Source organism: Volvox carteri (genome assembly GCF_000143455.1).
Source record: "Volvox carteri f. nagariensis unplaced genomic scaffold VOLCAscaffold_10, whole genome shotgun sequence".
In the NCBI taxonomy this organism is placed as follows: domain Eukaryota; kingdom Viridiplantae; phylum Chlorophyta; class Chlorophyceae; order Chlamydomonadales; family Volvocaceae; genus Volvox; species Volvox carteri.
In genome coordinates, this window is record NW_003307553.1 from 456,631 (window position 1) to 484,548 (window position 27,918).

The 27,918-nt window shown below is 58.9% G+C and overlaps 2 protein-coding genes across 2 annotated transcripts; both read right to left on the reverse strand.

Moving 5' to 3' along the window:
• Positions 1-828: 828 nt before the first annotated feature.
• Positions 829-3,325, reverse strand: VOLCADRAFT_103893 (uncharacterized protein; the record flags this gene model as incomplete). Its single annotated transcript, XM_002948514.1, has 6 exons — positions 829-1,627; positions 1,822-2,135; positions 2,506-2,549; positions 2,689-2,909; positions 2,942-2,983; positions 3,293-3,325. 6 exons carry the CDS (start codon positions 3,323-3,325, stop codon positions 1,175-1,177), a joined length of 1,107 nt encoding a protein of 368 aa, XP_002948560.1. The 3' UTR covers positions 829-1,174.
• A 5,070-nt stretch (positions 3,326-8,395) lies between these two features.
• On the reverse strand, positions 8,396-27,816 carry VOLCADRAFT_80189 (uncharacterized protein). Its single transcript, XM_002948515.1, has 30 exons — positions 27,691-27,816; positions 27,224-27,361; positions 26,739-26,913; positions 25,602-26,107; positions 25,080-25,133; positions 24,942-24,959; positions 24,364-24,538; positions 23,850-23,946; positions 23,017-23,246; positions 22,421-22,557; positions 21,685-21,767; positions 21,321-21,474; positions 20,986-21,157; positions 20,211-20,524; positions 19,506-19,657; positions 18,985-19,166; positions 18,053-18,222; positions 17,264-17,581; positions 16,822-16,961; positions 15,853-16,011; positions 15,440-15,542; positions 13,568-13,654; positions 12,735-12,887; positions 12,348-12,458; positions 11,869-11,995; positions 11,061-11,137; positions 10,677-10,919; positions 10,271-10,375; positions 9,821-10,036; positions 8,396-9,679 (listed from the first exon to the last, which is right to left on the reverse strand). The coding sequence occupies exons 2-30, from the start codon at positions 27,317-27,319 to the stop codon at positions 9,296-9,298; spliced, it is 4,938 nt and encodes a 1,645-aa protein (XP_002948561.1). The 5' UTR covers positions 27,320-27,361; positions 27,691-27,816; the 3' UTR covers positions 8,396-9,295.
• Between the last annotated feature and the right edge of the window lie 102 nt (positions 27,817-27,918).

Below are 27,918 nucleotides of genomic sequence, written 5' to 3' on the forward strand. Positions count from 1 at the left end.
ATGTGCGCACGCTCCAACCCGGACATGTGTCGACATGTCGACAGTGTGTGGTGCATACAAGGAGCTGTTAAAGGGAGCCATGTGGTGACGCTGTGTTTATAGATGCGATGTGCCGCAAGCCCAACCCCGAGATACACGCGGTGGGATGGGAAGTAGGGGGGCAATTTCACGGTGAAAATCCCGACCACCTAACACCACGGTCCTTTCACGAATTCTGGTGCGCGCCGTGAAAATCTCAGGGCCCAAAAATAACATTTCACGAATTTTGATATCACGAATCACGTGTAGCAGTACGGTACCCGGTTGGCCCACTATCCAGTTGCAGAGGCCGTGGGAACGCACGTCATGCTGAAAGCCAGTTGAGGTGGGTATTACGGATTTCACAGTGCAGACATTGAATGTTTGGCAGGCCAGCAGCACCGCACTACAGCCCAACAATCGTACAGCTAACATGGAGCACAACCCAGCACAAGCGCAGCCATCCACAGACCACCAGCACTTCATGTTATTTACCAGAATATGCTTCATTCGGCTACAGAGCTGAAACACGGACGGATACCCCACCCCAATGCAAAAGCTGCAACGGCAAGGCCGCTAATACATTACCGACTTTAGTGCAGCATCAGGGGGGGTGGAGGAGGGCCTCCTAATCATGTTGTCCATTCAGGTCTTTGATGCCAAAATCTAGTCCGCTGGAACACATGCCAACCAGCGACACACCGAAGTCATCAGCACCGCAAGGATGTTCGCGCGACACCACACCACGGCCTCATCATCGCGGCTCCCTGCTCCATCCCGCCAGCAACAAACATACCAGTCGCCTGCAGCCCTTATAGGTGCAGGCGCCGCACGGCCTTGGTAAGCAACCACGATTCCACCCTCGGCGGTGCCTAGACACCCTGCCACCAGGCCCGCACACCAAGCACCACCAGCAGCGCCGCCACGCGGTTCCGTGCGCGGCTGCAGCTACCGCCCCGCCGCCACAGCCTAGTCGTACAGCCCTGTGCGCAGCAGTCGCTGCTGGCGGCTGCACGTTGCCGCTGCCAGCCAGCCTCCTGCCACGTCCTGCATGGCGGCCAGCAAGCACCGCGCCATGAGGCTGTGCTGCACGAGAGTTTGCCACCCAGCTCGGCTGCGACTGCGGCAAGAGAATGGCAAGCCCCTACGACAATGCCTACAGTGCAGCGGGAGCACTGCTCATGCTCATGACCTCCGCCAACTCCGACACGCTGCCTGCTATGGGCGGCTCCTGCAGCTCTGCAGTTCGAAGCCAGGTGAGGACGTTTTCTATGGAGCGATAGTCCTGGAAGGTCCAGCTCCCAGCCATCTTGCCATCCCGCTGTGCCAGGTTGAGGCTCAGCTGCGCATGGGCGCTGAGCACGCGGCGAAAGGGGACCACCGTGCTGCTGTAGTATTGTAGGGGCCGCGCCTCCAGGTCGCCGTATGTTGTGTCGCCGAACGCATTGGTCAACTCAGCATAGCCCTTGCCCTTGGGCCCTCCCAGCCACTGGCAGTCAGCGAGCTTCTGCGACTTGAGCTCGTCCCACAGGATGTGTAGCTTGAGCTTCTTGTCCGCTGGGTCCTCGTAGAAGCAAACAGCCGAGTTGTCGTAGGCGCGCTCGATGGGCTGCAGGGAAACACGTGATGTGGCGGGTCACACTGCTGCAAGAACACAGGCAGCGTCAGCCGCCACAGGCTAGATGGCATACTGCATCAAGGCCAAGAGAACCGCCTCTGCATGCCATACGCACGTGCCCATGCCCGAGCTACAGCGCTTGCATTCATGTAGGATGAGGACGATGCAAGCGTGAGTGTCTGTACCTTGGACAGCAGCAACGCGTTGCGCGGTGATGAGACGTCCTCCTTGGACAAGCCCAGCAGGTGGCACGTGCCATCCGCCCAAGATAGCTTGCACAGGTGCGCAAGGCTGACGCAGTTGGGGGGGATGCCTTCCCCCAGGAGCTGGCAGCCCTTCACCCCCGCACACTGCAGCTGCGACTTCAGTTCAGATGTCTTGCGGTCTTTCGCCGACTTGCTGTGCGTTGCAGTGGAACCGTCACGCCACATGAGCACCTTTGAAACTAGGAACGGCAGAACTGACTCCATCTTGCTGACCTTCCTGTGAAGCTCCGCCACTGTGTGTGGGGGGGAGGGGTCACGGCAAGGGTAAGCCGTGCACTCACTCTCTCTTCGGCAAGGGTAAGCCGTGCACTCACTCTCTCTTCGACTCTCGCCAAGCCCTTTGCCCCCCGTCACTAGCACCCCGTGATCCAGCCAACTTGGCAGCTGGACTTGTCAGTAAGTTCGGCCGGTCGCCCAGTTGAAATGCATGCAGGATCTTATTAACGCAACCAACGCGGGAACGAACGGGTACAGAGCAGCAGCAGAAAGGGACGGACGGAACAACTTCCAGCTGACTTGCAGTACAGCATAGGCGCCGGGGCCCAGGCCTGCACCGCAGCCCATGCACCCACCGTGCCATGCCCGAGCGAGCGCCCCGCCCACCCACCCCAACCTGCCTACAGCTGGCGCGCTCTATGCGAGCTCCCCTGGGGCGGGTGTTGGGCGGGTGCTGGGGCCAGGCCCGCCACCCGCCAGCTGCCCCTTGCCGCCTCTTACAGCTCCCAGCACGCACCCAACACGAGTGGGCGCAACCAGCTCACCCCGCAGCCCCCAGCAACGACCCACCTGCCCCACCACGCGATGGCCTCGCTGCTGCCCTTCCGATATAGGCCAGCACCCCCGGCAACGGCCTCCGCACCCCCAACAAAGGCCCGCTTCTTTTCTTGCTTCCGTAGCACGGGGCAGACGAGCCTCAAATTGGCCTCACCCGTCTTAATGCCATAAGCGTTCAGCCAAACCCCAATCGTTCCCCCTGAGGATCGGTTCCCTTCCCACGAGCGCCAGGCCTAGAGGCCCTGCAATGCAGATGGGGTCTCACCTTCAGCTGCCGTGCTTCCGGGGCCCGGTCCTGCCGCCGCGCCTGCATGACAAGAATGTCACATGTATGCAGATCAGGATTATTGCACATCAAGCTGTATCCTGAAGAGACAGAGGCGGTGGTTGCACAATCGGGGATTCAATCACAACATGCCGGAATGTTTCACATGGGGCTGGTGCGCTCCGAACTCAGAACTACAAATGTGCCGTTGCTCACCCTACAGCCTCTTGAAATGATCACCAGCAGCAGCGCTGTTCACGATAGCTCAAACACTTCCATACTACACCGCCGCGGGACACTAGAGCCGGAGTCTTAGGTCAGGTCAAGCCTGGGCTAGCACAACCAACTCACCGGCTCCAGCCATGCTCCCCGCACCGAGGCCATGATGGCTTGGAACACCTTTTTGGAACAGCCGATACCGACACCAGAGTTTTGGGTGATATGCTGCTCCTTACAAGGACTGCTCGTAGCGTGCTCGGTTTAATGCTCGGTAGCGTGCGAGTTTACCTATCATGATGTTTGTTTGCATATCCCTCCAAGCGAGAGGGCTTGGACCTATGCTGATGTTCGTTACAAGAAGTGAACTGAGGACTGATGCTACACGTCATGCATACGCGTTGCTTAGCTTGCACGGTGACGCGCCCACGATGAAAGGTATGCACGTAAATTCGCCCGTGCGCTGAACGCCTTGTAACCCTTCAACTACACTCACAATATACCGCTGCACTATTCTCTCCACTCCTGCCACATCATGTTTCACCGACATACTTCGGCATCTTCCGCATCTATACACTTTATTCTCTCCACTCCTGCCACATCATGTTTCACCGACATACTTCGGCATCTTCCGCATCTATACACTTTAGTACGCGGTCAGCTGCTTCACCAAGACCCCGGTGTTTACTTTAATGCAACAATTTGAACCCCGGGTCTGCGCAAACCTCGCCCTAGCCCCAAGCACTTGCGCTTACACAACTCACCGTTGCGCAGCAAGGCGAGCTCCTTCTCGTGCAAAATCCTAAGAGACTTTTTCTCCTCCAAAAGCAGCTTTTCCTTTTCGCGTAGCAGCTCCAAGAGCAGCCTTTTCTCTTCGTGTAGCTGCCTTTTCTCTTCGCGTAGGTCTGCTAAGGCATCCCTGTCCGTGCACGCTGGTATCTGTTCAACAATGGCATCTATTCTACCGTCAAGCTTGCAGATTTGCGCCTCTAACGAGTGTGCCGCCTCCATCAGATCCTAGGACCGTTTAAGTCACATGCCAAACTCACGCGATGCAATACACTAAAGGCCTCAAATTATTCGAAAAGCAGGGTACATTTATGATGCGGCCTTGCTGAAAATCGTGGTTGTCGTTGCACAAGTTGAAATTGTTTCTGAGATCAGACAAGAGAATCAGCGAAGAAAATCATTTCAAAATAAAATACAATATAGATCTTTACATATAGCGAAAATCCAAATATTGGCCCCATAGGTGTTTGGTCCGCGGGTATTCCGTACTCCGAAAGTTCCGGTGAGACTAAATGTGTCAGTATTGCCTGACAGATAGACTCTGCTAAGAAACCTGATATTGACAGACAGTCTTACTGAGCCTGAGGCCTGGGATTGGCGACAGGCTGACGAGCGTGCGTTGCAAACCGCCTGCCCTTCCTCAGATGTGAAGATAACCAAAAAAATGCGAAAATTAAAAACTTTTATTTTCTTTAGAATCATAGGTTACTTTATCTTGTAAATTTTTTTCATTAACCTTCAAATATGTGGAATGCTTGCATTATCAAAGTCAGTGACCATAAATGGTAAGATTGCTTTGCCTGTACAAAAAATCCCCTTAACCATGTCAAAGATTCCATTAAAAACTTCTCAAAACATTTTGGGTCTTGAACCCTGCTAGTCTTAAAGCCCTTCTGCGTGTCTCTCGTCATCATTTCTCTGACTGACGCGTTTGTGCCTGGCGCAAGTGGTGTGAGCACCCGCATCGACTCGTGTTGTACCAGTTCGATGACACAAGAATTCAGTCTCAGGGCTAGCATGTGACTATGAACGCTTATCTGCTTGTCCGAGCGCACGAAGCCATAGCATCGAGGGGCAAGTACGAGCATCGAGGGGCATTAACGTCCTTTGATCTGTACACATTAGTGCGGACCTCCAGACGGAGAAAACAGGGTAAAGGAAGGTTGAGTAACTGGAACAGCGGCGGGGACCTGTGAAGAAATGATGCGCCCGTGATGTGCGGCGTTTCCTGCGAAAGCCATCAGGGAGCCATCTTAGGTGGCGACATGATACTAAGCCGACGCGTTCCACTTACGGCGAGGCCATCGTGTGTACATAGCGTGCGGTGTCACTTTCTGTACTTTTCAGAGACTCGGGCCCATGGACGTTGTCCCATCTGCCCTCCCTTTTTCCATTCCAACACACCTTCACCCGCACACTCGCACGTCCACCGTGACGGCGCCAACACAAGCACCAGCTGTTATATGTCCCCTTGGGTCTTACACATACTCAATGAACGTTCAACCGTCATAAGGGGATTCCACTACTCCCTCAACGACACGCGCTCTTGCGCGTGTTTAGTGCTTGGGTTTTCACACACAGATCATGGACGTCAGCGTATGGTATGAGGTCGGTCATGTTACGAGGCTGGAAAGAGAGGTATTGTAGCGAATGTCCATGCTTATCACCGCACATGGACATCATCATCAACAACCCCAGCTCCGTTAAGTAGTTTTGTACGGGTGGAAGGCTCGACCCAGGTTGGTCCCGTAAGCCCTTACACTTACCACTGCCCTCAACACCACAGCCCTCCGTGATCCAAACCACCAAAACTCCCAACTCCCAACAGCCAACAGCCAACATCCCCAGGTGGGCCCCGTTATGAACACGGCCATGTGGGCCTCCCCTTTCACTTCCCGCGGTTTTGACACGTTGAGCCCACTCACGTCCGCATGGTCACTCTAGAAGCGATTGGGAACACTAAGAAAGCATCATGCTGCAGTACAGCCGTACGGCTCGCAGCGTCAGCGATAAACTGGGAGGTGGCGCTGCCGCCAGCGTTGCTGCCGCCGGCGCTGGCACGCGACGACGCTGCCGCCACCCCAGCCGCTGCGGTAGAGGGGGTGGCAGTCGAGCTGCCGCCGCCGCCGCCGCCGCTGATGGCTTCCGCCGCCGCGGGGGTAGTGCTGCTTTCTTCCCCCATGTCTATCCCGCTGTGGCTCTTCTTGAAAAATTCCGCATACGCACCTGCGGCTTCCGAGCTGCCGCGTCCCCTGGCTGCGGCTGCTGCGGCTGGTGCGGCCCACCGCCTCCTGGGTTGAGGATTTTCGGGTCATCGGCACACATGAATGTGTGGAGGTCATTAGGCAGGGAGAGAGGAGCTTGCTGCTCGTGTTCAGAACCTCAGCGGTGATGCAATCAGACCTGCTGTCACTGCACGGACAAACCGAGCCCCATCCTTTCGCGCATGGTACATTGCCATCTGTCCCTCGTTTCCTTTTCCAGGCACAGCAGCTGGGCCCCCCGCTGCACCTCTTCCGTCCCACCCTGGCCGCCCAACCGCTCAATGCATAGCCAGAATGTTCGGATCGATTTCGCGACCGTATGACCGTGCGACTAACCCACCACGCTCCCTATGGGAGAGGGGTCTTAGTAGACTGAGCTAATTTTAAAGGCCGCTGCCTAAAGCACCTGACGTTATACGGCACTGGGCCCGCATCTGCCCCGGTCTAGGGGAGACCCTAAGTGGAAGACACACGCGGTGGAAGACACATGCGCATAACGACGGTTATCCTCGGTGCTTCCCCGGCCACCAACCTCAATGGTGCAACAGCCAGGCACGCGCTGCTACCCTGATCACACAACCCAACACAATGGGTGGTGCCAAAACGGTCCAAAGCGGTTCACGTGACATACAATGCTCTATCTGACCATCTCGGGAATCAGGCCCTCAAAGAACCCCGCTCTGCACCCCCCCATGTGGCTCCCACTCAATCCCGCTGTGGGGCCGTGCGGGTGTTCACAACATGGCCATAACCCTTGCACTTGTAGCACTGATCCCGCTCAGTCAGATGCCGCTTCTGCTGGCACACACCAGGCCCGGGCACGCCATGAAACCATCGTGAGGGTCGTTGTTTGAATCGCTGGGGAAAAGTGCGCAAGAATTCTTCATTGTATTGTTTTGGGTGCACCTGATGTGCGCCTGGAACCTTAAATTAAATTTTCGGTAACCAGGCTCACCTCCTCCCCATGGAAGCAAGTGACACCTTTTCCTGCATGCAGGTACCTCTTCATCCGTACGGTAATGAAACCTGAAGAAATATGGGTCCCGGCGTTTTGAGCTTTTGGTTTAGATTGTGTACTGATATGGCGGAAGGCCTCCTAGCTGTGGCTAGTTTTCTTAATTAGTCTCGGAGGCCTGGGAGGCCAAGAGGCATATCGGGGGCACTCAGGGGCGTCGAGGCAAAGCGGGCAGGAGGGGCCGTCCACATTTGACCGCCCATGGGATAAAAATGGAACGACAGCTCAACAGCATAGAAAAGCGGTATATAGGGTTCAAGGGCAAGGTGCCCCGGAGGGCTTACACTGTGCAGATGGTCACAGCTATGCAGCTGCAAAACGTGTTTTGCCGGAACAGAGGGCACGGGACACTGCCGGTGTGTTGTGGATATCTAAGATGGATGCCGGCAATGTGGGAAGCCATATAAAGAGGGATTTTGCAGGCTTTCAGTTGTTGGTTGTCGGTAATCCTTGCTCTCGGCTATCTGCATATGTGCAGGGCGACAGCTGCCAGATGCGGAAGTGGTCGCTTCCCGGGAGGATATTCCCGAGGCAGACAGCACTTTGCGGCAACACAACAGCAGGTCAGTGCCAGTCAATCAAGTCGGTGTGCGGGTAGGCCGGCTCTTCAACCCTCACGAAACGGCTCAGGATGGCCGAACCCCCAGAAGGAACACAGCAGGTAGCTGTAGTGGTCTTGGCAGCCACTAGCGCCATGGAGACTGGTGACCTAGTGGTTATTCGGCCGCTTTTATCACCGCAGACCAGAGGATGGCTCTCCGGCAGCAGAATCCTGTGATGGAGGGGACCGTTGGTTTTTGAAAGTCTTGGTTCCCTTCCGTACCCGCCAATGTATTCATGCAGGCCTGCAGGACCGAGGGTGCGGCCTCGCCGCCATGAGCATCTGGCATGGATGGGAGGCAGAGAGAGCAAGAGCCGCAAAAGCTGCTTGGCGCTCTTCCTCCGCAAACAAGCTTGGATTACCCTTACTGCCCAGTCCAGCGGCCAGCCTCGTCCTTCCAACCAAGACCTGACCAGGCAGTGAACACGGCTGCTAGCATAAGACTGCTGCCGCTGTGAAATTCTGGTCCTGCTACTGGTTGAAACCCCCAGTCGATTTGCATTCACGGTGAACTGCTGAATAGTAACCATCCCCTTCCCACACATAATGCCCTTGGGCCTTCGGCTCGTATAGGCAGTTTTACAGGTATGGGGTCACGCAACCCCCAACCATGTAACACACACACATAATCCCTTCCCGCACAGCTAGGTAGAAGGCGATAGTCCACAGAGGAGCCCTCACCATCCCGGCCGGCTAAAACCCAAGGGGCTGGGACTACAGCTTCAGCTACAGCCTGTTAGACCGGCGGCAGTGGGTGGTGCCGAATGGCTGCGGCACCAACACTCAGACGGAACCCATCCCTGGGCCACCGGCATTTGACCCATCAGGCGGATGTGATGTGCACAGATAGAACCAGCATAGGAGGCCCAGGGCCCTCACGGGGCCTGGGTGTTCACGGGGCACAACACCCGCCGCACTTAACTCGCCAGCATGCTAACCTCATTAGTGTGTACCGTTCACTGCTCACCCTTCTTTCCTCTGTTGCTGCATGTGCCAAATCCAGCCACCGGCACATCTAGGCTATCGCCAAGAAAGGTCCATAATGTGCAGATCTGAGAATAAGAGAGACAAACAAGAAAACGTCGAACATTTTCGTCTCGTCAGCTCTCCCCAAGTCCAAAGACGTGCAGCGCACCACCACGCGAAGAGGAAGACACACATTGATACATTGAACACGCACACATCACACACTAATGCACATCTACACAGCCGGTGCAGTGCTTACCTACCCCTCCCATTCATCACAAGAAGCACATGCACAACACCTACACACATGCACGTACATACATACGTAGAACACATCGGTCAAGAGCTCCACACCCAGAGTGACATAAACCCACTCACTACTATCGCCTCAATCCCACATGCACACCCACACTGCCTTTCCCTGACCTGCTACCTACACCCACTACATCCTACTCGCACCCTCCTCCACTCCGCCTCTTCCCCGTGTCCCAATATTGGACGTTTCACGCCCTGCCGCCCAAACCGCCGAACGAACCCGCCGCTGCAGCCGCTCCACTCGCCCCTAACCCCGCTGCCAGCCCTGTCGTCGCCGCCAGGACCATGGGCTGCACCCGCCGCGCAAACAACGTCGATAGCGCCCGGTGCACGTCTGGCGGCGCGTAGTCTGCCCTTATCAGCTGTGTGAGCAACGGAAAGAGCTCTCCCAGATAACGCCGGAAGGTAGCTTCCTCCAACTCTCCCAGCGCTACCAAACTGGACAGCGCCAGCGGAGAAAACGAAGCAAACTCCACTGCCGGCGGCGCCATCAGCACCGGCGCGCCACTGCTCGTACGACCCACGACGATGTACCGAGGCTGCGGCATAACGGCAACATGCTGCGGGTGGTTCTGGCCGGAGCCGCTGACACTGCCGAGGCCGGGCAGGAAGCCCAGCAGGCGGAGGCGGTCGCGTGGCGGCGGTGCAGCCGCTACAGCTGCCGCGGCACCGTCAGGCACCCCCGCTGTCGGGCCGTGCAGCTCGTGTCTTACCCCAAGCGTGTATCGCGCCAGGGTGGTGAGGCACAACCGAACCAGGCGCTCTTGTGAGTTGGTGAGGCGGGCCAGTGCGACCGCATCCGGGGAGGCGCCCGGCTGGCCGGCGTTGGCGGTGATGGCCAGGTTGACAGAGAGGTAGGCAGCGGCTGCCTCCACCTCCAAGCGAAGTAGCGGCGGGTCCGCCACCGCCTTGTCCTCCGCTACTCGGTCCTCGGCCTGTAGAGGAAAGAAAGAGCAAAGGACATGGGGTGGGGTGCGGATTACATGAAGGCGACAGCTCAGAGGATCATCATGCAGGACGGGGCGGGTGACATGTCACAAAAACGACGTTCATGGAGACCAGGCTTTATTGCTCTCACAGCAGCATACGCCCCGGTGCTCAGTTCCGTTCTCATAACGTGCCACACAGCTGCTGCCTGGATGCCGGGTACGTACCTGCTGTACGGCAAGTCTGCGCCGCAGGTCCAAGTCCATGTCGGTGGCATGCGCATGGCGGTGCATGAGATCTAGGGCGTCCAGGAGGCCTCGTACGGCACCCGGTGGGAGAGACTTCAAGTAGGGGGGGGGGAATGCACGGGAAAACAAAAGGGCGGGGCTCAGCATGCGAAGTGTAGAAGGTGAGAAGGGAGAGGGGAAAGGAGAGGGGCAGCAGAGGGGAGGAGGGGCAAGATGGCCGCAAACCGGTGTCCCTCTTTCGACGCTCTTATGATCCTGCCGCCATCACCTGAAGCAAGAGTCCAAGGATTGGCTGTCAGGAGCACCTCCCTCGCACACGTCTCCACGGCCTACAGCCCAGCTGCCTTCCTCCCCACCCCTGCCCTCCACACCCTTTCCCTCCCCAGAAACCCACCTGGGACGCCTTCGCGTACACCTCGCTGCAGCCCTGCACCAGCAGCAGCTGTGTGGCCGCCTGGCATCTGAACTTGGCTAGACGACGAGCACCCACACCCTCACGCAACGTAAACAGAGGCCCACGACCCCCACCACCGGCCCCACCACCGCTGCTACCGCTGCCGCCCGCGGGCAATACCACGTGGCTGCTGGGGCTGTTGCCGGCGCTGGCAGGTGTGATTTCGGAGCTGATGACCGCGTTCTTACCCGTGGCGCTGGGGCTGCTGCCCGCGGCAACGGCAGCGGATGCAGCTGCTGCTGTTGGTGCTCCTGCCCCTGCCCCTGCCCCTGTCCCTGTCCCTGCCGGGTTCAGTCGTGGTGGCGGTGTGATGAGGTCCCTCACGTCGGGTGAGGTCTCCTCCAGGAGTGCCAGCAGGGCGGCGATGACCTCGTCCCAACAGGTCTCATTCATGATGGGGCCTGGCGGGTGGCGGGTGGCGGGTGTGTGGGAGGGTGGGAGGGTGGGGGGAGATGGAAAGGGGGGTGGAGGGTACCACCTTTTCATGAGATGATGCTGATGCTGATGGTGATGGTGATGGTGATGCTGATGCTGATGCTGATGGTGATGGTGATGGTGATGATGATGGTGATGATGGTAATGATAATGATGATGCTGATGGTGATGATGATGATGATGGTGGCGATTAGACAATAACGAGTCCAGGAACTAACAGCTGACATCCAAAGCACCCCCCATTTCCGGAGTCGGCGGTGGAGAGTGCGAGGTGGATGGGAGCTTAGGACAGGACTAGGCGTTACGTGAGAACTGTGGCGGGGTTGAGGATAGCGGTGGGCGTATGCAGGTTAGGGATTTGGGGACAAGCAGAGAGGACTAACGACACTGCTATTACTTGTAATGTAATGTTACAGAGTGGGAGGCTTCTGGGCCGCTTTATCACATTGTGTGCGCAACTATAAAGGATTACCAGTAGTGCAGAGCGTGGCGGTCCGCTGTGCCCCGATGGCCCTACCCTGGGGTATATTCCCTTTTTGGGGTCTTTCTAGGACTCGCGCTGTAACACCTACTACTACTACTACATACCGTCACCTTGTTCTTCGTGTACGCGCATGTGCGGGCCTGTGAGGCCCCCTGTCGCTATCCCCCTTGCAGGGCACTCCACCCCTGTGGGCTGCCGCACACGCGCACTGACCTGCATTGACCGCTAGCCGCACGAACGCCGCCACCCCCACGGCCGCCAGGCTCTGATGGGAGCGGACCATGAAGCCCCGGAGCAGATCCAGCAAACGGGACAACAGCGTGAAGGCCTCGTCGTAAAACTGCAGGAAACACCCAAGCGAGTGGGGGTGGGGGTGTGGGGGCAGGAAAGGTAAGCGAGAGGGAAAGGAAGGACCATGAGGTGTGTGTGTGTGTGTGTGTGTAGCAAGCACGGCTAATTAAGAGTTACATGCCAATCACGCATCAGGCTAAAGAGCGACCAATGGGACAGGAGAAGCACGCCGCTAGTAAAGCAATGTGTTAAGAGCGCAACCGTGACGTGCCCAATCACCCATGCACCAGACGGATCCCGTACGGATCCCGTACGGATCCCGTACTGCCTCGCTTCCACTGAATCAACCTTCGTAACCCGAACCCCCCTTCCCACACACACCCTGCTCCATATCGACCCACCTGCACGAACAAGTCCACCAAGTGCTGCAGGCAGCGAGTGCACGTCTCATACAGCCAGTGGTCCTCCTGCTGCCTCCGCTTCTCGCTGGTGAATGTGGTGGTGTCAGTCACCTGCGAGGGGGCGGGGGGGGCGGGGGGGACACACATGGATTCCCTGCACCCTAGCCAACGCTCCTGCGCGGGCAGGGGGTTCCCGAAGAGAAGAGATGTCACCCCAACCTCCAACTGAGTTGCTGGCGGGTGGTTGGTGGTTGGTGGTTCGGGTTTTGACGCCCTAGCCCAAACCCTCGGGCCCCACCTCCTACATCCCAACACAGATCCCATGTTCCAGGACCAAGGTATAAACCCCAAGCCCAGATCCCTCCCCTCCCCTCCCCCCACACGCACACCCCTACTACTGCTGCTCACCTCCGCACGCACGTGGTCGAATATTGGCAGCAGCACCGAGTCGAATATTCGCACCCAGAACGACTGAGCAAAGGAGCCCCCGTGGAAGCGGAGGATGTCGAACAGTACCTCCAGCGCGCTGTGGCGGATCTCCTGAGGGGACGGAGGTGGGGATTTGTGCGGGGTGGGGTGGGAGGTGTGCGTGTGTGTGTGTGTGTGTGTGGCGGCAGGCGGGTGGGGGCCCTTGCGACGTGTCTAGGAAGGCCTGCGTTGGAGCAGGATTCAGGTAACCAACCCCCCACTCAGACAAGACTCCGGGAAAATCCAATCGTAAGCTGCCCCCTTCTCGCCCATAGTTGGGGAGGACTCCGGACTGGATAAAGGACCTCGAGGACAAGGGAAGTCGCAGTGGATGAGCACCTGGTGCCTCTACACAGACATTACCCGGACTCGTGCGGAGAGAGGGATGAAGGAAATGGTCCCAGAGGTTCAGAGGCAACGGTCCAAGAGATAACGCGGGACAATGGTTCGAGAGGGTGAAGGTGCAGCAGCGTGTGCCTTGCGGCACTTCTTCCAGCTACGCCCGCAAACAGAGGAGCCCCACCACACTAACCCTCCACATATCCCCCGGGTTGAGCCCCCGTGGTGAAGGTATCAGTCCCGTCCAGTCCATCAGCCCTGGAATCCAACCGAAGTCACCCCCTAAACGACACCCCCAACACCCCCACGGAGGCTCCACGCACTTCCCTTCCCCACGTCCAACCCCTGCCGGGCCCCCCGCCCCCCGCCCCCCCCGCCCCCCCGCCCCCCCGCCCCCCCGCCCATCCACCCACCTGTCGCGGATCAAATGTCAGCTCACTGAGTCCGGCCAGCAGGGGGAACCAAAAGTACACGTGTTCGTCCCGGTCGATGAAGCGGAGCTTCAGCTGAGGAGGGCGAGGATATGGGGCGGGGTGCGCGAGGTAAGGGGGGGGGGGGCCAGCAGTGGGGGAGGGAGAGGATTCTTTGCGCGTCGGGGGCCTTTGCGCGACAAGGGATGCCAACAACAACAACAACAACAAGGCGGTGGATCCGCATGCGGGGTGTCTTAGGGTGCGAACTGAGGGCTTCAGGCTCCCCTCCTCTCACCTGCCGCCCGCCCCCCCAACCACATGCACGAACTTACCACCACAACCGACAGCTCCCGGCCTCCCACCGCATTCTCCCCCTCCAACCTCCAACCCCGGTACCAGCTCTCACCTGCGCGGAGCCCACTGGAGTGCCCACGCTGTGAAATCGCTCCGCAAGACTGGGCATACGACCAAACGATGACACCCCGCCACCACCACCGCCACCACCCCCTGATGCCGGAACCTGCGGCGCCGTGGGGAGGGAACAATATGGGTGTTGGTGTTGAAGAGCCGCTGACACCAGCGAGGACTAAGACAGCCGCCCTGAGGACGCTGACTGTACCAAACCGGCTGTCTTACAACAAGGGCCCGTGCTACGAGCCTCGCGACTCAATACCGCTTTAACTAACCGAGCCAATCGCGAATTAGGAGTCGGATGAACAGGGTGCGGGCTTCTGTGCGCGGGGCATCTGTTACGACCGTCTGCGTTCTAACGCTGTGTGCAGAGTGATGGAAACCGACGCACAGGGCGGTGAGCCAGGGCGGGAGCAAGGGCACAACTCCGCAAGACCCCCCCGCTCCCCCTGACCCCCCCCTCTCCCGCCCAAACTTACATAGAACAAAGCCCCCTTCTCCCCAGTACCTGCGTCCCCCACCCGGATATGGCCATATCCTTGATCACCCGCTGCCCCTGCCCCGCGCCTCTTCGCCCTGCCCATCTCCACAATCCGTGCATCATTCACCCCCTATCTCCGTACATGCATACATACATACACGCATGCATGCATGCATCCCGAACATACCGCATGGTGTGCTCCGATGCCACCCGGCAAGGCGGCGCTGCGAGGTGCGGCATCCGGAGGCCCACACGCTCCTACAGATGGTCGCAAGCGCAGCAGTGACACGGAGCGGGAGCGGGAAGTTAAGGGAGGAAAGAGCGGCTGAGGAAAGGACATCGCGAACACAGGTGGTGGTGGTGGTGGTGGTGGTGGAAAGGAGGGATCCAGAGGAGACAAACCGCGGTGGCAGCGCTGCTGGCCCTCGCACACATGGAGCGCATGCGGGCAGCAATAGCACCAGGCTGTGACCGTATCGCTGCACTCCTTATACCGCCGTTCCAGCCACCACTTCGCAAGCCACCACACCACTGCAGATCCATCGCTCTCCGACTCACCACCCGCCACTACACCCACCCGACACTGAAGTGCCCACAGCGGCCAGGACCGCATTCGCCACCGCCGACGACGACGCAAACGCGGTCGACCCACGCAGTCGAAGCCCAGCCGCCGTCTCACCATTCGACATTACAGCCGCCGGCGACAAACCACCACCATCCGCAGCTGCCCCTCCGCTGCCGGCGCCCTCCTCCCGCAAAGACGGCCGCGCCCCAGGAGTAGCCGGCTCCGGAACCAGCAGGGCGCCGTCGGAGCTCTCGCGACTTAAGGAATCTGATCCGGGACCGCCGCCGGCAGCTGCACCTCCCGTGCCGCCGCTGTGGTGGCCCGCTCCGGGCCCTGCAGCTGTCCCCCCTCCCGTGGCCCCGGCTGAGTCCCTCGCAAAGGACGTGGACTGTTCGGGGTTCGCGTCGATGGCCACCACTCTGAGTGGGTGGTGCTGTAGGGCCTGTGGCGGCAGGGTCCCCTCGGGCAACATGTTGACGTCCCCGATGGCGCCCTCCGCCAACTTCATGGCACAGAACCTGACGACGGGACGGGACGAAAGGCAGGAATGACAAAGAGAGGGTAAAAGGAGCCCCGGTCCATAGGTATCTGCTGCGGCTGGTGACCATGCCTTCACCACGCGGTTTAGGGTTTTAGGGTTTTACAACCATGCCAACTCCACTCCCTTGACCGCAAAGCAAACCCGCCCAGTAAGGCCCCCCTGAAACACTCGAAACGGCTCCAGAGGTAGTGCTGAGGATAGCTAGCCACGTGAGGTGGCCTCAGGGCCCCCTCCAAGGCCACGTTCTTGGGAGCGATAAGGGAATAGTGATACATCAGGAAGCCCACCTCAGGAAGGCTATGGAGTTCAGCGCCACATCCAGGGAATGCGGGTTGTTGGTGAAGGCGATCAGGCAATTCACGCAGTCGGTGAAAGTGGTGGTCTCCGTCTCCGTGATGTGGGTAAAGTGCTCACGAACGATCTTTTCAATCGTGTCAAACGCAAGCCTGGGGGCAGCGAAGGAGCGGGGGGAGAATGTGTGGGTTGGTGAGTGAGTCGGTGGCGATGGCGGATGGCGCCACTGGAGAGAGAGAGAGATGGGGAAAAAAGGGGAGGAGGGGGGCCCGATCACAAGGGGCCCTCCACAACCCATTTGGTTCTGGCCTTTGTGAGCACGGCCGCGGCACGGCCTCAACGCGGTTGGGCCCATTTGCTTTTCATTCCCTGTGACTCGCACTTTTGTTCCGGCCCCGTCAGGCCCCCGTCAGGGCCTCTCTTTACTTTACCCTCCTGGCAATGTCTGGACTAACTAAACGCACGACGCACATGCACACACAGACATACGGGACGACCCAGCCAGAGGCGGAAGAGCTAAGGCCTTCCGTTGCGATTCTCAGTGGCACGGATACGCACAGCGTCTGTGTTAGCTAAGAGGGGGCCAGCTGCCCCTCGGGGCCCCCTCTCCTGGCTTTGGAAGCTTTCGAGAGCGCTTCCCGAGGCGGCCCTCCCCTTTACTGCGGTTCCAGGTTCAACAGCCTGCGCCCGTGTCAGTCCGGCCAGAGCACATAACGCGCACACACACAGACACACGTGCGCGCGGTAGGGTGGGGATGGCTGGTGTATGTAGCTGGCTAGAGGATTCGAACAGGTGACAGCGCCCTTGCGTTGAGTTCCTGACCGATATAACGCCCCTCCATTGACGGAGTGCTTCGGCGGTTGTTCCCGTTGGGGGATACGGTTAGGTGCCCCTGGCCAGCGACAGGCCTGGATCAAGATGTAACACATACACACGTACACACACGCACGTGCACGCCCACCTGACGATCATGGGGTCCCTGTCGTTCGCAGCCGTGGTGAACACCATGAACATGCTCTTCCAGCCCGACTTGACATTGGTCACCCGGGCCAGTATCATCTGACTGAGGCAGCGAATAATCAGCTCGCGGATCTCAACAGCCTGGGGGCGAGGTGAGGAGCGGGCATCGGAGACGGAGGAGGAGGAAGTGTAACAGAAAAACAGAAGAGATTGAGGAGGGAGAGTTGGCCGCTTCCGAAGGGAACGAGCATGGCTGCTGACGCTGTCGGCGGTAATAAGCTGACTAATCAGCATAACTGAGCGAGGGAGGGCAGGGACAGAAAAACCACGTTCACCAATTACTGACCATCGACAAGACACGAAACTGTAAACACCACACAGCCACAGAAAGGCACCAACTGCATTTTGGTGTAGAATGGTGTGTTCCCTCCTAGCGATCCTACCTGGCTTTGCCTCATCACCACCACAAAGGGCCTCAAAAAGTCGTTCTGGAAGGTGTAGTTAGCCAGCTCGTCCCGCTCCAGGAACTTCATGGCCAGCTGCCGCAGGGCGTCCACTGCGTACATGGCCAGCGACAGGTTGGCGTGGCAGCCCACCGCAATGAAGTACTCGGACAGCACGGCCCAGATGCGGCTCCACACCAGGCGGATCCGCGTCATGTTGAAGTGCGCCACTTCCACGATCTTGGTCAGGGAGAACACGCGGGGGGCGCGGGGGTCCCGCAGCTCGTCCGCACTCACAGCCGTCAGCGCCTTGACAAACTGTGGGACGCACGGGGAGGGGTTGGAGACGAGAACAGTCTAATGGGAGCCCGAGAGGAGTCACGCAACTCCGGCCCCGGAACGGGACGTGGAAGGGGCGCGGCCAAAGGGGGGAGATCGTCTCAAGGGGTCAGAGGGAAGGGTAAAAACCACCCGTTTGCTTTTAAAGCATCGGCTTATTCGGCAAAAAACTTCTGATTCTTTTTTTTGACTTTTTTTCCCATTAAGAGAAGCGGCAAAGGACTCGCGGCGAGGGGGGAAGGGGGGAATGCAGGCCCAAGAACACAGGCACCAGGGGGCGGGGTGTGGCCGCTGAAGTCGGGTGGAGCACGGAACAACTGCCCCTGTGGGTATTGACGCCGCAGGGCAGGAACATTACCAACCCCGCATTGCCCGTTCCCAGGCAATGCGGGTTGGTAAGTCCTTGCCTTCCTTTAAAACGAAGGTCAGCTCGGCGCACAAGCCACTCACCTCCACAATGGCCTCGCTGTTGAGCTGACCGCTGGTCAGGAACACCCGGTTCAGGTCGCCGCTGTCCACACTGTTGATAACCTCCGCGGGAACAGCCGAGGGATCCCCCGGATGGGGGTGGTGGGGGTGATGGTGGTGCGCACCGCCACGGGAGCTTGGACCGAACATGGCTGCGAGTGAGGACGGAAGCGTGGAGACATGGATTGGACGCATGTATGGAGGTTAAATCTCGGGACAAGAGACCGGGCAGGTGAGTGCTCACGGCGCGACAGCAGGATGCAGCGACAGCGATAATGTGGATAATGTCGAGGACGGGACGATAATGGCACGCCTCTCCCTTCGTACAATGAACCGTCTAGAGCCGCCATGGAACGCAGCGGAGAAGAGCAAGAGGGAAGATTTACCCTCGCAAGGGCAAAGAACGGTCCCCTTTGCCCACCCACCCCTTTTTCCTTCCGCCAAGACGGGGTAGGGGTAGGGGTAGGGGTAGGCAGAGGGAAAACTCACCAGAGCCGCCGATGTGAACTTTCTTGATGGTGGCCTCCTCATGCGCCACAAGCGCCGAGGAGGTGATAGAGGTCAGCGCCGTGGAGGGGCCCGTGCTGAGCACCGACTGGCGGGTAATGATGGCGGCGGACTGCTGTGCGGCGGCGACTGCGGTAGCGGCGATGGCAGCGGAGGAGTGGAAGAACGACTCCGTCAGATCGTAGCGCTGAAGGGGCTGGAGCTCGGAAGCCACATTGCGCAGCTTGGCACCCAGCGCGGCGGCAGCGGCCTGGGGACACAGCGGCAGGGAAGGGGCGCTGGGTGTAGGTGTCTGGGGCCCGTGAACTTCAGCAGTGGACAGGTGGGGTGAAATGGACACTAGGTTGCGTGAGGTTATGTAAGTGGGGGGTAAGCTTAGCCTACCGGCCGCGTCCCCATTCCTCAACCCCAATTAGCTCTCCTGTCCCTGTTGACACTCTTCGCCCACCCTGCACCCTGCACAGACCGCACCTTGATCGAGCCCCGGTTGTCTTCCGGCGGTCGGAACAGCGCCGCATCGGTCGGCATGCCGCTGGCGATCTGTTGCAGCAGCTCCCAGCGGCTGATGCAGCGCAGCACATCCACCCACCTGTGCCAGTAAACCGGAGGGAGAGGCTTACGACGGGGAAGAAAAAAGGTGCACAAGAAAAGGGTACGTCGGCTGCAGAGGCCCCGGAGGCCCTTGGACCCAGGCTACCAGATGAGTGCCCATGGCCCAGGGGGCCAGGAGAACGGCAACAACAATGCCGGCGCACAGGCACTTCGTCACATGAGCCCTACCTTGCTAGGCCCTAGTTCCCCGCGGCTTTGATCCCGCGGTTAACCCCGTTCCCGACCCATTTGGCCTTAGGGGGTTAGGCCTAGGCTCCAGTTCCCCCCTTTCCACGTCGATGCCTGCCTGTAACCCCGGCGCCCCGCTATCACGCACCTCTCCTGCAGGTGGTCTCCCACCGTCTCCGCCACCCTCAGCACGTACTTGAACGCTAGTGCGTTCTTGTAGCGCATGGTGGCCGGGGAGTGCAGGTGGGTGAAGTTGCAGAGCGCGTTGAGGAACACGTCCCGGAGGTGAGTCATGCCGGTCTGCAGGGAGCCGGGGAGCCGGGGAGATGAGGGTGTGTTAAGAGCAACTTGGGGAAATACAGGGGAAATACATTTGAGTGAAGCATAAGACAGGTGCCCAGGTGAACATCTACCGCAGCGAGTGGAATGTTCGGAAAATCAGGGAGGCATCGGGGAACTGGTGGCACTAGGACAGGGCTTGGACGTCCGAGTGGGTCGCATAGAATGGAAGTGAACATGGGAGATAAAAACGCATTTGCGTAACAGATTATGGGACATGGAAAAGATTACGGGTCATGAAAAGGATCCACCGCCGTGGAATGATCCACTGTACAGGTTTGTACCACCGCTGGACCCCATGGATTGCGCAACGGCAGCCGTGTGTATATATGTGTGTATGTATGTATGTATGTGTATGTGTGAGCATGGAGCACCACTCTGACACGGTCGTCTCTCGCTCCCTGAACCCACACTTCGTTCCCCCACCAAACGCAACCCCAGGCTCCACGTGCTCCACGTGTTGCATATCAGCCACCCGCCCGGAGACCTCTACCGCGCCTCCCTCCTCCATTACCTGCGCCGACAGGCACGCCGCCGCCACAAAGCCACTCAAACACACCGTCACCAGCTTGGGGTCTCCGTATTCGTCGTACAGCGTCGAAAGCGCACCTAGCAACGGCGCCCAAATAACTTCCATCAGCGGCCGCACCGCATCTGGCTCGGTCACAGTGACGGTGGTGGCCGAGGCGGCCCGCTGGTGCAGGTAGTCCAGGGTGGCTCGAATGGCGGCGTCACTAGGGCCCGAGCTGACGGCCTGACCGCGGCCACCCATAAGTCCCAGCAAGGTATTAAACAGCGCCCGGGCAGGGGCGGCCAGGCCACCAGCCTCTGGAGAGGGGTGCATCGGGGGAGGGAGGAAGAGCAGAGGAGAGACCAGGGAGGAGGCGAGAGGTTAATCGGTAGCAAATGGAGAGGAATGGAATTTCGGGAAAGGATTAGTGCCGACTGGACGATTAAGCCGTATTTATGGACACGTCAAGGGACAAGGAGGAGAGAAGCAGGTTGGTTTAAAAAAACGCCGTCGCAAAGCCGTCACAGCTCAGCTCGCGTTCCCCATTAGCGGGTGAACAATCCAACGTTCGGTGAATGCTGTTTCCCAATGATAACAAGGGCCGACATCGAAGGGTCGAAAAGCAATGTCGCTGCCTGCGATCACTTGGCTGCCGCAAGCCGGTTATCCCGGGGGGAGAAGTTTAATGGGGGCAAGCCGCGTCCCCTGGGCACCGGGGTCGACAAGGTTTGGCGTTGGCACGTGTGTATAAGCCGTTAGCCGCTAGCAATGCGCTTACCTTGCGGGGCGGCCGCTCCAGCGCCCGCCGCTCCGCCGTCGTCCTTCATCTTGATCTCCTGGTTGACAATCCTGTCGTACAAGGCCGACATGAAGTCCTCCGGCAGGTCCGCTCCGTCGTTGATGCCCCGGTTGTTTTTGAGGAAGGCCGCCTTGCTCATCTTGTTCTTGACCTGGCAAAGAAAAAGTGAATGCAGCAAAGGCGGGGCGGCAGGGCGGGAGGGCGGGCGGGAGGGAGAGCGCAATTGATTATGAAGCACGTAAGGGAGACTGGGAGAGGGTTCGCACATGCATTAATACAAACACACAGCAACACACACACACACACACGCCGACCTGCGGGTTGTGTGCGTCCGTGTTGAGCATGATGACCGAGTACGCCAGCACGTACGCCACATCCGCAGACTTGAACGACACCGGGTTGCACTTGACGAAGCGCTCAGCGAACTTTTCCATCAGCCGGTCGATCTTTTGGGCCTCGCCTGGGAGCCTATGTTGGAAAAGGAGGAAGAGAACGAGGAGAGGGAGAGGAAAGGACTGTGGTGGACACACAGCTAGGGCGTTTGGTTGGCAAGCATCATCAAGCTGCTTGGAAAGAGAGACATATGCTTCGAGATACCCAGGGCAGCCGCAGCCGCAGCCGAACCCGGACACTACCCGTTATTGCGGCCCCCGGCCGCGCCCTCAGGTACATCCCCACCTGAACCCCTGCAGGAAAGCCCGAATGGCCGCATCGAACTCCATATTGGTGAAGTCCATGGCGTCAACATAGGCGTGCATCACCTGGTAGAGCCGAGGAAGGGGCAGGGTGGGTTAGGGGAAAAGACACGTCGGGCCTTAGCGTTGTTGCCAAATGTCAGGGAAAAGGGAGAAGGGGTGGGGGTGGGGTGGGGGGGGAAACAGTCAACAACGATGATTGAATCAGCTGTGTGGGGAACCCCGAACCCGACAAGGGTGCAATGGACGCGCAGCTGTATGTGTGTGTCCGAATGCCTCAATTCCACTCATTCAGCAAATTTCACAAGCGTTCAACCACATCCCCAGAACGAGGTCTCCGCAGCACCTCCCGCACACGACCCTCATTTCGCGTGATCCCCACATGCTTCCCAGCCACAACCCACATCACATCACATCACATCACATCACATCACATCACATCACATCACATCACATCACATCACATCTTCCGCAGACCCTCTGGTTTCTTATACCCTAAGACCACCACCTGTGCTCCCGCTCGCAGACCGCCCCCTACCCGCACCCTTCCAGACAATAAAGGCAAACATTCAGTCCAGCCCTATACACTCTCGCGTCGTCCCGATCCCTGGTCCATATAATAACGTTTCTCTCCGTGGAACCACCTCCCGACCCGTGCTGCCTCCCTGGAGCCGTTGTCTATTTCCTTCTCCCGCCCCGCTGTGCCTCCGCTGTCTCACCTTGAGGCAGTACTCGTCCCTCTCCCCCAGGTAGTCCCCGATGGTGGTCTTGTCCAGTCCTTCGGCGCGAGTGAGGAAGCTGGCCACGTCCTCCGGAAAGGCGCCCAACATGCCTTCGCGGTGAAGAAACTCCACACCTGACCACCACCACCACCCCAAGTGCGTTCGTTCGTCCGTTTAGGAGACGGCCACAGACACAGCCACACAATCAAAGGGCGAGGGAAAGGTTAGGATAACCCCAGATTACGCGCGACAGAGAAGCGGGAGATGATGCGCGTGTCGACGACGTGAGGCAAAACGTCGGTCATGACATGTGTTTTGCTGCAGGTTTGGGTTGGGAGCCAACCACCACCAACCCCTCCTTCCCCCCGGGCCCCCCACACGCAAACACACGTGTACACCGGGGATGGGTTCGAAATACCGAACTCCGGCTTCCGTGTGCCGAACCCCAGCCCTTATTGCTCCACCCATGTCATGCATTCCTATAATCCCAGCCGGCACCTTCCCTTCGCCCTGTTTGGACCCAGTCTCTGAAAGGCGGAAATCCCCCTTTCCACTCCTCCCACGCTCTTTCAGGGTTAAGGGTAGCTACTAACCCTTCTTGGGCTTTTTGTTGAAGAGTGCAATGCCCTGTTGGAACTTGAGCTTGTACGCCCGCTTAGCAACAAGATCCTCAGGTCCGCCGCCGCCAGCCATGCTGGCGTCAGCGCCGGTGCCGCCAGCTGCGGCCGCGGCGGCCGCAGCCGCGGCCGCCAGGTCCGCGTCGTCAATCCCCCCGTCGTCATCGGCGGCGGCGGCGAACCCAGTGTTCCCCGAGATGTTGCGCCTCGTGCCGCCGGCAACCGGGGTGCCACTCGCCGCCAGATCTGCGATGCCACTGGCCTTCCTGTGGGCCGTGTGGGCAGAGTGAGGGTGGGTGGTGCTTGCGGAGGATGGTATCGTAAGGTACACTGGTAGAAGGATGCGCCCGGGAAATGGACAACTGTCCACGGCTCTCAGAAAACCCCACCCCCCGGAAGATTTGGACCGGATGATGGTGAGCCAATTACTACTGCCTCTTACCAGATCATTGTCTGAGCATGATAAAGCATTCTTTTTCTCTGTGTAAATTGCTTTTTATGGGAATTTATTATTCTGCCATTACTATCGCCACCTCATGCCCCACCTGCCCCCAACACACCAATCCTGCACTTCCAGCTCGCCCCCGCGCCCTGCCCCCTTCTATCAACTTCCCCCGGCCCGCCCTTGGCAAACTGTTAAATCCACTCTTACATACATACATACAATCCTTCTCCCTCCATCCCCCTCCCCAGTTGGCTGATTTCTTGCGTTCTGCATAAGATTCCCTCCCGCCTTTCCTCCCGTCTCTTTCAAACCATCCATCCATCCCTGCGCTGCGCAGCGCCCCATCCCCTCGCCGCCGCCTCACCTGTACCAGGTCCATATCGCCTCCATGGCATTCACCAGACACAGCAGTGCCTCCTGCCGCAGTCCCTGCTCCGCAGTCGCCAGGGCGGAGGAGCTGTCTCCAAGGCCACCCAGACCGGACAAATTGCCTGAAGAGCCCTGCGATGAGCAGTTTTGAGGAGGCAGATGTGGCAGGACGAGGGTGAGCAGGCAGGCAGGAGGCAAGAGGTTTCAGAGCATCGAGAAGAACTCAACTCGTGCTAATCTATCGGCACTCCTAGTTATACGACGTATATCATATGCCGTGAGGCATCCAAACCCCTCCCTTCCCCCTTTCCCCCTTTCCCCCAAACTCCAAACGCCCTCTGCGTCATTTCTTGCACTCCTCAGCGTGTTGATGCCACAGCCTACTTAAGAGCAAGTTTAAGAGTCAGGTGGTCATCTTCTTCTGGACCCATTCCGCTAGCCTCTTCCCAGCCCTGCCGTCCATCACGGTCTACTAGGTCGGACACATCTCCCCCCAAACAAACACACACACACACCTCTTCCCCCCCCTCGTACCTGCACGGGCTGCTGCGCCTGCCGCACCAAGCTGTTGACCAGTCGTTCAAACAGATTGGAGGAATCCAGATCGCAGTCAAAGTTGACAAACAGGTCCAACAGCAGCTGGCCGTCGTGGCACAGCTCCTTGAGACAGCGAAGAACAACCGCCTGTCGGGAAGACACCAGCAGCAGCAGCAGCAGCAGTATGTGGGCACCAAGTGAGTACCCGAAATGAAAAGCAGTGTGAGAGGGCTTGGCATAACTAACGACCCGGGTAAGGCCCCGCGTTTCCAGGTCTGCCGCTACAACAAAGGCGAGATATGGTAGCGCAAGAAGGCAGGTGACCCAGCAGTGCACGGTGTCCTGAGAGCTGCGATCAAGGGAAGGAAGACGCGACCACGGGAAGGACGGTCGTGCAATCCGCAAGCGTGTTCACAGGAGCAGCTGAGGTAACTCCTCTTGGAGAGCATACGACAACTACAGCACTTCTCATAACTTTTGAGGCCACATTCTTTCCAGCGGATTGATTCCCAGACCCCCTCCACTACCACTTCCCCCCATACCAGAGCACCAACCTGCTGTAGTTCTCCTACACTCCACACACCCCACACCCCGCACACATCGCACATACGCTCACCCGGTGTTGCACGACCGCGGGGCCGAGTGGCGCTGCTGGCTGCGGCAGGGGCCCCCCCGGGGCTGCTGCGACCGGCGTGGTTCCCTCGAACGGCTTGAGCATGATCATGGGAAAGAAGACGCCGACCTGCGACCGCGTGGATCGGACAAAGGGTCGGACAAAGGAGTGGGTGGGTGGAATTTTGCGCGCTGGTGCCAAAGATACAAAAATGGGTGGATGGGTAGATGGGGGTCTCGCCGCAACGACGGAGCTCTTTTCCCACCTCTACCCTTCCCCTCACGTTTACGATTGGGTAATGTGCGCGCGTGTGCGCGCGTGTGTGTCTTACACCTGAATTGCGTTCATCTCCAAAGGTGTAATGGGCCCATACGAGCCCCGAGGGGGCCACTCAAGGGCCCTGAGGGGGCCGAAGGCTGTTCGGGTCACATCGATAGCATGAAAAACGCACAAGAAAGACTATTATCCCATCGCTCAACACGAACAAACTGCGTAATGACCAAGTCTGCGCCTTCCCAAAGACCCAGAACCTCACAGTTCCTCCCTCCCCCGGTGTACACCGCAACCCCAAAGGCCCCCCACCGGCCTCTGACCCACCTCCGCCTTCAGCGATGCCCTGAACCTCGCCAACAGACTCATGAAGATGGACGCGGAAAGACTTTGAGCCGCCGGCAGCGGCGAGGCGCTGTTCTTGATAAGCGACAGACATAAATACTGACGAATGGCCGCCAGAAACTTGTCCGTGCGGCGAAAAACAGGCCCACTGTTCTCCAACAGCACCTTGACCAGCTCCAACGCCAGGACCTTCCCACGCACCGCCGTGGGGTCGTTGGAGGTTGCACTATCGTTAGTACGGATGGACAGCTTGCAGAGCGCGCGGAACACTAGGAAAGCGTCACGCTGCAGTACAGCCGTACGGCTCGCAGCGTCAGCGATAAACTGGGAGGTGACGCTGCCGCCAGCGTCGCTGCCGCCGGCGCTGGCCCGCGACGACGCTGCCGCCACCCCAGCCGCTGCGGTAGAGGGGGTGGCAGTCGAGCTGCCGCCGCCGCCGCTGATGGCTTCCGCCGCCGCAGGGGTAGCGCTGCTTTCTTCCCCCATGTCTATCCCGCTGTGGCTCTTCTTGAAAAATTCCGAAGCCGCGGAAGCCGCCGACGGACTGGGCCGCGGCATCGGGGTAGCGAGGTCGGAGGCGGAGCCATGCCGCACCGCCACCGCCACAGCCACGCCTAGCCCCATGCCCAGCGCCGGGGGCGCCCGGGCGTCCATGACGGCAGCAGACACGCTGGAACGGACCTCCTCAGGGTTGGGCTGCTGCTGCGGGGGTTTCGGAGCGCCAGGGTGCAAGTGTGGGTACATGGTTCTTCAAGTTAATGAATGCACAGGGGATCCAGGGGAGCTGCTGCCACCACGAGGTTAAAGCGCCCATAAGATCCAAATCTGATCCGGGCCAGTGCGGTGGGAGATCATCCGGCTCGGCACAACCTTCCGATCGCCTCTTAACCGCCTGCCCCACCGCTTCTGGCCACATCGACCCCCGCCCTTCCCCCTTGCACCTCTCACCGCCTGCATGCCCGCAGTCACCATCACCACGTTGTTCAGGAAAGCCTGCGGAGGAACGAAGCCGGAACGAGGAAGCGTTTTACAGGGTTTATGAGTACTACGCCCAAAATAACGATCTAAACAGGATTAAGCTTAGGCCGGTCCATAAATCATCAGCTGACATGACCTAACGCGGCGCTGCGGTCTTCGTATTTCCTCTTGCCGCTGGAACTCGTGAGCCATAGAATGTTTCCGGTGCTCGCCTGAGGAGACCCACCTGGACAACTGCCGTAAGCGAGCCCGTGTCTTGGGGATTGATACGGGGCAGGCCCAGCACGTCCGTCACCATGATGGGCTTCACCTCGACCTGAGCGGGGGCAGGACGGGCACCAGGAGGAGGACGAGGAGGTGCCGGCAAAAATAATAATAAGGGACCTGGCTGGGACTTTCGCCGGGGGTTTCGGAAAGGCACAACACAACGCAGCATCAGACACGGAGAAGATTCCCCCAAGGCCTCCTAAGAAATGAAGGCTGACTTCTTGGTGGGGTACTATACTGTGGTAGGTCTTGTGTAGGTGGTTGTTTTCCCATGCGTCCCCAACTCTGCCCTTTTTTCATATCGCCCTCCCACCCCGGCATCCCCTCTCCCGCCTTTGTGCGCTAGGCCCACTACTTACATACACCGAGTCCGCCTCCATCCTCTGGAACACCACGTTCAGCATTTGCGTCAGGGTGGCCTTGGCAGTCTGCTGGTTGACTTCGGAGCGGCTCATCAGAAAGATGTTGTAGCAGGTGCGCACTGCCAGAAGCAGAGCCTGGGAGGGAGAACGCGGCGAAAGACACCCGGGGGGATGTATGAAGGAAGGGAATGAAGGAAGCACGATGGAGATTTGATTCCGCCATTCACGCTGCCGGACAGGGGAGAGGTTGAGAGCGCCTGGTGCGTTACCGTTGCGACAGGCGCGAACAGGGAAAGGCCTTTCCTTCCAACAATTGTGCATGGCGATTGTGCATGGAAGCGCCACCGCCGGGAGGGTATGGGTGTTAACCTTGGTTAACCCCACGTCGCCATCCTGTGTCCCCTCTTGCTCTCTCGCCCCGTATGGCAGTCCTCACCCCTTCCCCCACTCCACGACATGCGTACCTGGCCATGCACGGTGAATGTGGTGGAGGTGGTCGCGGTGAGCAGGTTCTTCAGAATGTGGAGCTCCACCTTGTCATCAGGAATCTCATCACAGCGGCAAATCAGCTCGATGGCCTGGGCCTGGAGGAGAAGAGTAAGACAAAAGAGCACCGAATTGCTGAGCCGTGTGGATGGCGGCGGCGGTGTCGAATGGCGAACAACAAAGGTGAGAGAGGGGAAGCAGCAACA